This window comes from Silurus aristotelis (genome assembly GCF_946808225.1).
Source record: "Silurus aristotelis genome assembly, chromosome: 11".
Taxonomy (NCBI): Eukaryota; Metazoa; Chordata; class Actinopteri; order Siluriformes; family Siluridae; genus Silurus; species Silurus aristotelis.
This window is the reverse complement of record NC_139584.1, coordinates 25,042,146-25,055,028: the sequence shown is the minus strand read 5'-3', so window position 1 is coordinate 25,055,028 and position 12,883 is coordinate 25,042,146. Positions and strand designations below refer to the sequence as shown.

The 12,883-nt window shown below is 34.7% G+C and overlaps 1 protein-coding gene across 1 annotated transcript in view; it reads left to right on the top strand.

Annotated features, from left to right (window-relative positions):
- ren (renin) overlaps window positions 1-9,362 on the top strand; it is a 9,891-nt gene extending 529 nt beyond the window's left edge. Inside the window, exons 2-9 of the mRNA XM_083555167.1 lie at window positions 988-1,141; window positions 2,046-2,169; window positions 2,292-2,410; window positions 3,326-3,522; window positions 3,758-3,880; window positions 5,367-5,511; window positions 7,083-7,181; window positions 7,860-9,362. Coding sequence (XP_083411293.1) covers window positions 988-1,141; window positions 2,046-2,169; window positions 2,292-2,410; window positions 3,326-3,522; window positions 3,758-3,880; window positions 5,367-5,511; window positions 7,083-7,181; window positions 7,860-8,021 — 1,123 coding nt within the window. The 3' untranslated portion in view covers window positions 8,022-9,362. The remainder of the gene's footprint in view (window positions 1-987; window positions 1,142-2,045; window positions 2,170-2,291; window positions 2,411-3,325; window positions 3,523-3,757; window positions 3,881-5,366; window positions 5,512-7,082; window positions 7,182-7,859) is intronic.
- The last annotated feature ends 3,521 nt before the right edge of the window (window positions 9,363-12,883 follow it).

The window sequence follows — 12,883 nt, the reverse complement described above, 5'->3', positions numbered from 1 at the left end:
AGATGTAAATGATGTTGAATGTAATGTTTTAAAAAAGGCATTGTATTTAGAGCTGAAATGTATTTATAGGGTTATTGGGCAGATCTAAAAAAAAAAGAGAGAAAAATAAGATTTTTAAAGGCCTTCATTATAATATATTGAAAATGTTTGTTCAGAGAATGTTTTATAAAAAAGTATAAATATTCTGTTCAAAGTACAACTTGAGGCTGTTATCTTTAGACATTACCTAATTTTATATATATTATGTAATATTATGTAATATATATTTGTGATATATCATACATTTCATGACAGTTAATGAGCATTCAATGAACACCAATGCAATATTTTGCAAAAACCTGATATTCTGGACACTAACACTGAATTCGCCAGATATCTTATGTGCAGGTGGCATGATGCACATTAAACATGATTTATGCCATTATAATGTGAAGTGTGATCATGGGACAATGTGATGTGGTATTTCTTATAGGAAAATAATGAACAAAATTATTTTCTTTCCAATAACAGAATGCTCAATTTCTATTATACCCCAGCATTTTGCAAGCATCAATCATTTTTCACTTATTTAATAAATTGCATGTCATACATATTTTCATCTTCATTTATAGTTACATTCAATGTTGAAAAATATCTGCAGAACAAATTACCCCCTGTTTTCACTGATCTTATATAAATTACAGTATAGACCTAGTCATTCCATCATCTATCTCTCTTTTTATTTTTATTTCTTGAAGTGAATATGTTAAAAAATTAAGTTTGTGATGTAAATTAGAAACTACAAAGCTCTCTGTCCTGATTCGAAAACATATAAGTTACTGCTTTGCCTCTAAATCAACATCTTGGATACAGAACAATACACCATATAAGCAGATTTGTTTACAAATGCATACTTACATGGTGAGGAGATATTATGGTTATATAGTTAGACATTAGTTAAATTGGAAGTTAATGTAATGGTGTTTTTTTGTGTATTAACACTGTTAGGATCACTCTAAGGAAAATGCCTTCCATTCGAGAGACTCTTAAAGAGACAGGGGTCACACCAAAGGAAATGTTGGCAATACTTGCGCCAAAGTTGGATTCCAGCCCTTCACTTCACAATGGCACGGCCACAACACCTTTAACCAACTATCTGGATGTGAGAGCAAATACTGTCATTTTTGTAATTTTTGAACTAAGATTGGATAAAAAACAAAAAACAACAAAAAAAAACCCCAGACATGAGTGATAATATTTCTGTGAACTTTTCAACTTTTTGCAATTTTACCACCTGGAACTAAAATGGATTTTATTGATAAATTAATAACAGTATACGAATAACAAGAATAATACATGAATAACAAAATATCTTATAGTATGAGAGGAAACTCAGAATAGATTGTAATTTTTGCCTGAGAACTAATTTTTTATTTCTTGATTTATTCCTCCTAAACCAATTGGTCTCATTGTATAATTTGTCACATTTGGTAAAGTTGAACTCTTTGCAATAAACCATTTAGATATAAATAGACCTGTTTCTGAAAGGCCACAGATATTGTAAATAAAGTAATAGTAAAATCACTGTATCATAAAGAAAAGTCTGGGAAAAAGTTTTTGAAATAAAACTCAGAAACATTTCATGTACTGGAAAGAGCTGGAAAGAGCCATAGCTAAGATGTGAAACGATATACTCCTTAGCCAGAACATCACAAAGCTGGGTTACATGGAAAAGTGTTGAGAAAAATAGGCATTATTTACAAAAAAATACATGCCATATTGGAAACTTGTCGGAGTGTATGGAAACATGGGAAAGTAAGAAATCCAACATCAACCTGAGAAAACATCCCAACAGTGAAGCATGGAGGTGGTAGCATTATATTGTAGAGAACTGGGAAAGTGATCCTAGTAAAAATTCCATTTTAATTTCAGTTTCAAGTTCAAGGATCAAGTTTTAAGTTTTAACATTTGGTGATTTTCTCTCTCTCTCTTTCTCTCTCTCTCTCTCTCTCTCTCTCTCTCTCTCTCTCTCTCTCTCTCTCTCTCTCTCTCTCTCTCTCTGTCAGACTCAGTACTTTGGAGAGATTAGTATTGGTACCCCAGCACAGGTTTTCAATGTTGTGTTTGATACTGGCTCTGCAAATCTTTGGGTGCCCTCACAGAGCTGTTCTCCACTATACACAGCATGCTGTAAGTGATTACCGCACACACTCACTCATTCACTCACTTACTCACTCACTGACCTACTGTAGTCTCCATTCAAAATTGGGTCTGTCTTAAAAAATTTCCTTTTTACTTCTTTTTTTCAACAGTTACTCATAACCGATACGATGGATCCAAATCCCACACACATATTCAAAATGGATCCGGATTCTCCATTCAGTATGCTTGCGGAAACGTCCGTGGATTTTTGAGCGAGGATGTAGTTGTAGTAAGTATGAAAAGACGACATTATTAAACATTAACATAATTAAACTTTTTATTTTCCTATTTAAGTTCGATTATTAAGAAAATATATTTTTATTTAACTGTGTGACTTACACATTCTATGCTTAATAATAAACAAAAGAGTAAAAAAGTTTATTTAATAGAAATAATATAATTAATAAAATTATAAACTTTAGGGTTCCCTGGTGGTCTAGTGGTTAGGAAGCGGCGCTCTCACCGCTGCGACCCGGGTTCGATCCCCGGTCAGGGAACCGACCCCTGTCTTAGTGCCAGTCCTAAGCCCGGATAAATGGGGAGGGTTGCGTTAGGAAGGGCATCCAGCATAAAAACATGTGCCAAATCAAACATGTGGATGATCCGCTGTGGCGACCCCTAATGGGAGAAGCTTATGTAAGTTTATGTAATATTTATGTAAGGAGTCTCCAGTTTCAGTGATAAATCTATAAATTAAAGTATTCCAGAGAGTTTTCAGGAGGAAGGGTTTAGCGTATCCATTGCATAACTTGTTTCAGGGCCACTGCACAACATCAAATGTAATTATATATAAATATTTATATTAAGTTTGTAATCTTGCGTACCAGTGTAGATTTATTCATTACTAGAGACTCAAAGCACTTTTGTACGTCGCTCTGGATAAGGGCGTCTGCTAAATGCTGCAAATGTAAATGTAAATGCAGATATAAGGAATGAAATGCCATTCTTTATAATCAAATGGCTATGCTATACATGGAATAAAAACGTTGTTGTTATATGACAATAATCACCTTTTAGGTTGTAACAATAACTAAGCATTGCATTGGTCACATCACACAAGCCTTTCATTTATCAGTGTCTAATAACATTAAACTCCATGGTGTTTATTCCTTTCTTATCATCTGCCGTGTTTGACCATCCACAGGTGAGTGGTATCCCAGTGGTGCAAGTGTTTGCAGAGGCCACAGCTCTCCCAGCCATTCCATTCATCTTCGCGAAGTTTGATGGAGTGCTGGGAATGGGATATCCGGAGGCAGCAATTGACGGCATCACACCAGTGTTTGATCGCATCATGTCTCAGGGCGTGTTAAAGGAGGACATTTTCTCTGTGTATTACAGCAAGTGAGCAGTACACTGCAGGGTGGTGTCCCAAATCTTTTTGCTAAAATAAGAACATATCTGGATCTGGATATTAGTCTGGATCTTAGTCTTTAGTCAAAATACAAGCATTGTGGCTCCTGTCCTGTAACTCTTGAATAAGCTATATTGACATCTATTACTCTTAAATGTAGGAAGTTTAATCTTCTCATTGTGTAAGCCTTTATTATTAACAGTATTATATTTCTGTTTGTATCAGAGACCCAGAACACATCCCAGGAGGAGAATTGGTGTTGGGTGGCACAGATCCAAATTACTACACAGGATCCTTCCATTATGTCACTACCAGGGGTGAGGGCAAGTGGGAGATCATTATGAAAGGGTAAGTCCTGGTATTATTATTACCAACGTTTTATAACATGTTTTATACCTGATCTAAGTACTGACTGTACCATTTTCTATGGATCTATAAAATAAAATATAATATATACTTAAAGCTAAATATCCAAATACCTATACTTAGTTTGGTTTAGATTAAAAAAAAAAAAATCAGTAAAAGTAAGGAATAAAACAGAAACAAGCTCAGTTTAAAATGAAGCAGGGTAAATTGTATGACAAGAAATGTCAAAAAGAGTTTAACACTCAAGTGTATATAATTAAACAGTTCATAACTTCACCAAGGTTCAGAGATGGCAAAAGTTAACACATCCTTCACTCAAGTAGAAGTACAGATACTCATGTTTTAAAAGGTTAAGTACCGACTACACTTTTAGTTTATATGATTATGTATTATTATTATTAGTAGTAGTAGTAGTAGTATTAGTAGTGGTAGTATTAGTATTATTAGTATTATTAGTATTATTATTAGTATTATTATTATATGAGCCTGAAGGAGAATCCTAGAAAAAAAATTGCAAATTAATAGTAATAAAAAAGAATGCAAGAAACTGCTTTAATACAAAAACAGCTTAGCACCATATCGAGTCCTTGAAACTATAAATATACAGTATGTTTGTTCATTCTAGAACTATAAGATATTGAGACACATTTTATTAACAGTACTGAAATATTAAACAGCAAAGTAGTTAAATATATGATAAACTTACATTCATACATACAATTAAGAAATGAATATTAAAGTTATGATATTACTATACATGCTATTTACAAAGGTTTTGGAATACATGACTTTTCCACTGTTCCCATAATGTTGATGGCATACAATTTTATAGGTCTTTGGTTGCAAAAGCATTACATTTTCCTTCACTTGAAGTCAGAGATCCAAAACAGTTTCTTCATGACAATGCCCTTGTGCACAAAGCCAGCTCCATGAAGATTAGGTTTTCCTGGGTTGGAGTGGAAGGTCTTAAGTGGCCTGCTATAAAGATCTGACCCAATCCTTATTAAACACCTTTGGAATGAATTGGAATGCTGACAGCAACCAAGGCCTCCCTACATCAATGCCTGACTTTACAAAATGTTTTATAAGCACAAATCTCCACAACTGCACTCCAAAATCTTGTGGAATCTCTTTCCAGAAATGTTGAGGTTATTATAATCGCTAACATTTTTTAAATAGGATGTTCAAAATGCACACAAAATCCTATGGTCAGGTGTCCAGAAAACCTTTGTGTTTTATAAATTAATTTAATTACATCTACACTTTCTAACACACTTGCACTTACAGTAGACTGACATTATTAAGTAAAAAAACATTTGTATGGGATTAGAACTGACCATGTTCCACTTGTCTAAACAGTAAGAATTAATATCAAATGAATGAAACTGAACAACATACTGTATTGACCATCTACACACATACAATGCATTTGTAATTCATCACAAGAATGTACCTGTTTTTCTTTCAGCCTCTCTGTTGGGGATGCAACGTTGTTCTGTACAGAAGGCTGCAATACTATGATTGACACAGGCTCCTCCTACATCACTGGCCCTGCCTCTTCTGTCTCTGCTCTGATGAAGATGATTGGTGCTGTGGAGCTGGCAGAGGGAGGAGTAAGTTTGTTCATGACGTAAATCTGTCCAAGCTCGCTCTTTACATTTGCTTGGTAAAACTATGATATACAGTTAGCCAGTTAGAGCACAAGGGCAGAATAAATTCAAACTTGGGAGCAGAAACAATGCAGAAGTTTGTGCTGTCTGTTTATCTGAACAATCTACAGTCATAGCTGTTTTATAATTAGCTACAGTATTTATTACATGGGTAGTTCATTTAGTTGATAGCACAGCAACAGATAAAGCTGTCCGAATATCTTTTTTCTGGTAAGAGAATTCCCTGTTAGTAAGTTGTGCTCTAGACGTCTACAGTCAGTTTGTTTTCATCCCTCAGGCCTTAAAAAGAAACAGTCCTTAGGTGGTTGTGCTGTAAATCAAGATTAGAACAAAGCAATGAAAAGAATTCAGTGGTTGTTAGTTAACAGAGGTGTTGAAGTAAACTGTTTGAAATTTATTAATGTGGACAGATGCAATCTATGCATAAACACACTGGTTTCTAACAAAAAAAAAACACTGCTTTTGCTCGACAATTGATATTTACAGTAAAACCCCTAATTGGAAGCAACTTGAAATCAAGAAACAACATAAAAAAACCACACATCTCTAAGGGGCATTGTGTTCTCCACACTTTGTGGTTATGTTTCCCCAGAAGAATGTGCCAACCTTCCTAGAATTTCTTGAAAAGATGGATTACATATGTCTGTGATGGTCAACTGCTGGTCAGGAAAAGAAACAAAAAAACCTGATTCTGAATATATATATACATTTCTGTAAACTCTTGTATGTCCTTGTAATTAATCATTCATCAACTGCCAATAGTTATGTCACATGACTTGCTACTACAAAATTATACGATAATTATTTTGCTATATATATATATATATATATATATATATATATATATATATATATATATATATATATATATATATATATATATATATATATATATATATATACACACCAAAATCATGATGTACACATCCCGCAATTAAAACCACCTGTGTGGAAACATAGCAAAATATCTGTGTGGTGTCCTGATGTTTAACTTAATTTAAAACACCAAAATTACTTTTAAATATTTAGAGGAATATTTTGTCTCCATGCTCTGTGTTGAGTATGGATTCACTAATAATAAACATATATTTGCATAAACCATCCAGATTTGTCCACGTCCACGTTGATTAGAGTATTAAAAAACTTAAAAAGTATTAATTTAAGGTACATTTAGAACAGAATAAAAGGTGCGATTTAGTTGTGTTTAATCTTGAGTTAATTATGTGATTAATCGTGATAAAATATTTTAATCGGTTGGCAGCCCTATTTATTTCATTCTAATTAAATAGATAGCTCTAAAGTTGATTACAAGTATTACATTTGCATTTGTTCTATTCATTGCAGCTCTTAATGTGTGGTCTAAATAGGTATCAATGCAAGTAAAGGAGATTCATGAGTATATAAGTATTAGGTTCTGTTACATACAAATGTTTGAGTTAAAATAACAGATAAAAATATGTTTCTACAAAAACAAATTTTGTCTAAAGCTTGTCCGTAACTTTTACTCTGTTTAGTATACAGTGAACTGTGATCTTGTGATGTCCTTACCCAGTGTGACCTTTCATCTTGGCGATCAGGAGTACTCTCTGACACAGGAAGACTATGTTCTCTGGGTAAGATGGTCTCAATGTGAATAGTTTCATAGAAAAAAAGCATCAAACAACACTATAATATATATATGTTTTTTTACATTCTTATTCTCATCCATAGCATTACACTGCTTTTATCTGTATTATCACTCTTATGTATGTAAGTGATGAAATATCAAGTAGTGTACAATTGGTGGAAAATAATCAACAAGGTAATAATGTTACGCATCCTAAAGTGTATTACATTGTATTCTGCTTATACCAAAGCAATTTGCCAGCAACTACATTCTTTAAATCATGTATACAAGAACATCATATTTTCTATGTGGAAAGTTACAATTGAAGCTAAATCACCAGGCATGTTATGCAATACCATTATATACAATACTGTAGCATTACATTTAATTCCATACCATACCATACCATATCATATCATACCATACCATACCATACCATACCATACCATACCATACCATACCATACCATACCATACCATACCATATCATTCCATACCATACCATACCATACCAAATGACTTCATATTCACCTGAAGCTGTACTCAGCTTTTTAACTCCACCATTATTCCATTTATTTACCCACATTTACTCACTGGCACAGAATAGTGAAATAGTTCTGCTGATCATTTTAGGTGTCCATGAGCTTCCCTTGTCATATCCTTGCCAATTATTTTTTCATCTACAGCATTCACAGTTTGGGGAGAACATCTGCACGGTGACATTTAGAGACCTGGACCTTCCACCTCCTGCTGGTCCTGTATGGATACTAGGGGCTAAGTTCATTGCCCGATATTACACAGTGTTTGACCGTAAAAAGAATCGCATTGGCTTTGCTCAAGCAGTGTAACACACTACAGGGGCCTCACAGATAGTACTATACTATACCATATTACACTATAATACACCAACACCCTATACCATATCACAAAATACTACACCTTCACACATAACATATCACATTACACCCTACCTGACATCATGTTATATCACACCATCACACCATACATCGTCCAGGTATAACATTATGACATTACATCATTATGACTGGTGAATGATACTGATTATCTCTTCATCATGGCACTTGTTAGTGGGTGGGATATATTGGGCAGCAAGAAAATTTTTGTCAAAACTGCAGATCTTGTAGGATGTTACTAATCTGCAGTGGTCAGTATCTATCAAAAATGGTCCAAGAAAGAAACAATGGTGAACCGGCAACAGGGTCATGGGCAGCCAAGGCTGATTGATACACGTGGGGATCGAAGGCTGGCTCAATGATGATCTGATTGCTAAAGAAGTAAATGCTGTTAATGCTTGATGGGTCAGGACTGTTTTGGCAGTAAAAGGGGGACCAACACAATATTAGGCAGGTGGTCATAATGTTATTCCTGATCACACCGTATCACACCATATCTTACACTCCTTACACCATACACCTTATCACTACATACTACACCACACTATATGATACTCTACAATATCACATCATACCACATCATTCACTAATATACTCTACCAGATTACACATAACACACCACACTATATCATACTCCATGTAATACCAAACTATACTTACACCATTCTATACTCTTACAAAACACACAATACAATTTCACATTATAGTATACTCTACATCACACCACACCATATCATACTCTACATCACATCACACCACACCATATCATACTCTACATCACACCACACCACACCACACCATTTCATACTCTACATCACACCACACCACACAATACTCTACATCACATCACACCACACCACACCACACCACACCACACCATATCATACTCTACATCACACCACACCACACAATACTCTACATCACATCACACCACACCACACAATATCATACTCTACATCACACCACACCACACAATACTCTACATCACATCACACCACACCACACAATATCATACTCTACATCACATCACACCACACCATATCATACTCTACATCACATCACACCACACCATATCATACTCTACATCACATCACACCACATCATATCATACTCTACATCACATCACACCACACCACACCATTTCATACTCTACATCACACCACACCACACCATATCATACTCTACATCACATCACACCACACCATATCATACTCTACATCACATCACACCACACCATATCATACTCTACATCACATCACACCACACCATATCATACTCTACATCACATCACACCACACCACACCATTTCATACTCTACATCACACCACACCACACAATACTCTACATCACATCACATCACACCACACCACACCACACCATATCATACTGTACATCACACCACACAATATCATACTCTAAATCACATCAAACCACACCATATCATACTCTACATCACACCACACCACACAATACTCTACATCACATCACACCACACCACACCACACCACACAATATCATACTCTACATCACACCACACCACACAATACTCTACATCACATCACACCACACCACACAATATCATACTCTACATCACACCACACCACACAATACTCTACATCACATCACACCACACCACACAATATCAAACTCTACATCGCACCACACCACACAATACTCTACATCACATCACACCACACCACACCATATCATACTCTACATCACACCACACCACACCACACCATATCATACTCTACCAAATGACATCATACTATACCACATGTCAAACCACACCACATCATTACACAATACCAGAATATACTATACTCCACCCTACCATACCACGCCCCTAGCAAATCACGCCATACCAGACTATACTATTACCACATCATACAATATATTATCACACCATACCAAACCACACCACAACCCAACATTCTATTCCATACCACATCAATATTTTACACTTTTTCTGGGTAAGATGGCCTCAATGTAAATATTTTAGAACAAAAAACAAATGACATGCTTTTGGACACTGCATAAATTAAACAAGCCCCATAGCATGATCTTTATACATTCTTATATTCATCCTTACACTGTTATAATCAGTATTTTTTACTCTTATTCATATACTACATTTATACCACAAAACTGATCATTCTCAAATATGATTTTTCAGAAAGACTTGTATAACATAGCTCAGATTGTATTCTAATTAAGATGCAAATCAAAAGCTCATATTAATTCACTTCGTCTAACATGTTATCATCACAGGGACATGTATGGTGGACGAGTCACATAAGCTACCTAATTAGAGGATTGGATTTTAACCTGAAATTAAATTTGGATTTGTCTGATGAATGATTAAATGTAAACTCTGTAGGTTAAATACAGATTAAAACCTACTGCCAAGTTGAGAATGTTTAATAAACAAGATTTTGGCTAAAACAGGGCCAATAAAGCATCAGAATTACTTTCTTCCTCTGTGTTTCCGTCACAACGCTCAGAGAAAGAAAGTCTCGAAATGTAATAAGTCTGTTAATAAATTAGATAAAGTCTTTTCATCACTTTCCTGTCAGCATTTTCTTGTTCCTGCCACATTATGTTCTGCAAAGACAGCGTCTGGGCGGCTGCATCCAAAATCCTTTTGACTGGCAGCATCTAAAATTGCACATACAGCTCTATATATTTGTGTGTTTCTGCCAGATTTTCTATCTAAGACCATTTAGAAGATGTTTAAATGAATTTTTCCAAATGAACAATCCTAATTAATCACTTACTTACACAAACCCTAATTTTACTTAATGTGTATTTGTTAAGTTTATCAGATCCAACCACAGCATAATAAGTAGAATGTTTACAGTTAATTCTGGTTCTCAGACTAATATTTTCAGACTATTATAAAATAAAACCTAGGCCACTTATGAAGCATCCAATCATCTGAATAAAGACTTTCATTAGCAGCTACGTTCGATATACTTTTGAACATCTTAATTATCTTCTCTCATGAATGACTTTTTGCTAGTTTGCACTTTAAAGGGTGCCAAGTACAATTATAATCCCTCACCCTAGCACAGGATTTATGGCATTGCTTTTTAATTCTATTCCTATTTATTATAGCATTGTTTCATCCCTTTTGATTTCATTTGCATGTCTGCTTTATTCCTCTAAATATAGTGAATCAGTTCATTGAAATGACTGTTATATCTCAATGTGATTTATCTGTATTAATAAAGAGATGAACTGACTGGATTTGTGATTCAGCTCTGTTGCGCTTTCTGTGAAACTCTTTATTTAACGAGTCTCCATTGTTAATGCTTTGTAACAGATGAGGTAAATACATTTTGTTTGTGAAGTAAAATACGAGAAAACAGCAAAATAATACACAGGTAGTAGCAAAGCACATACACAAAATTCCCAAGCATCGTATCCCGTCCTGAAAGGGATTTCTTGATATTTAGTAAAAAAAAAAAAGTTAAAAATACAAATAAACATCACAAAATCAAAGCGTGATTGAGTCTAAAAGGTGAATGAAATTCTGATTATTTTGTCTTTACAGTTACAGTATATGGACAAAAGTTTGTGGACACCAAAACATAAAAATTATATGTGCTTTTTGAACATATCATTCCACATATACTCCCTGTTATTATAAATGTTCCAATAGATTTTAGAGTTTAGTTGTGGAGATTTGTGCTTATTCAACCAGTTAGTAAAGTTACTGATGTAGGGTGAGGAGGGATGGGGTGCAGTCAGTGTTTCAGTTCATCCCAAAGATGTTAAATAGATTTCAGATCAGAGATCTATAGTAGGCCATTCAAGATCTTCTACAACCCATGTCAACTACAGTATAACTTAATGGATCTTTCTTAGTGAACAAAAGCATTGTTACACTGGAACAAGTTTGGGTCATCTAGTTCAAGTGAAAGAAAGATTTAATGCTACATACAACTACATCATATCCAATTATGTAACCCCAACTGTGTGGTAACAGTTTGGGAAAGACCCACATATGGCTGGAAAAGTCAGGTGTCCCAATACCTTTCCCCATATAGTGTTCTGCTCTTGCGGAATGAAATACAAAAAAACAAATGCTAAAGGTCTTCTCATCATGAACAATGACAGGAAAGACATCTCTTTCAGGCAGTACTCACATAATCACAAATGAAAACCGAAACCAAATCCATCAATAGTCAAGTTCATTCCCAGCTGGTAAAACATGCCAATTTTTGCACTGTGTATGTCCTTGCTATTCCTTTGGTTTCAGAGAGAAACTCAGCAAAGCCATAAATACAGATATGTATCATGAATGCGGTCGTTCTGTTTGGTTGGGAAAATCCACTGGAATGTGCAGTTGGTGAGCAGTTGCATGCATCAGCAGATGTTTCAACACATCCTTCCATTGTCCGCTTGGTTGTACTTTGGCACAAACATTATAAAAGGTCAAAATAGATACTTGCATCTTTGAAAGGAAAAAAAAAATACTACTGCGTTTACAGGAAATGCCACCAGAAATGAGGTCTGGTTATATTTATAATTGTATATGTAAGGGACAGAAGTATATTAGAATGGCAGATTTAGCATTTTATCTTCCTGGAAATGAAAAGAACCACGGAAACCTGCTCATTGTCATAAAGAAAAATACAGGACGATGCAAAATTGTGTGAATAAACAATTAAAATCTAATAAAAAAAAATATCATGATGGCAGAAAATCATTTGTTCCTGTGTTGTTTGTTTATAATACAGTGGTAAAGGTGTTCATTCATTTCTAAAGCAGCAGCTTTGACAGTAGTTACT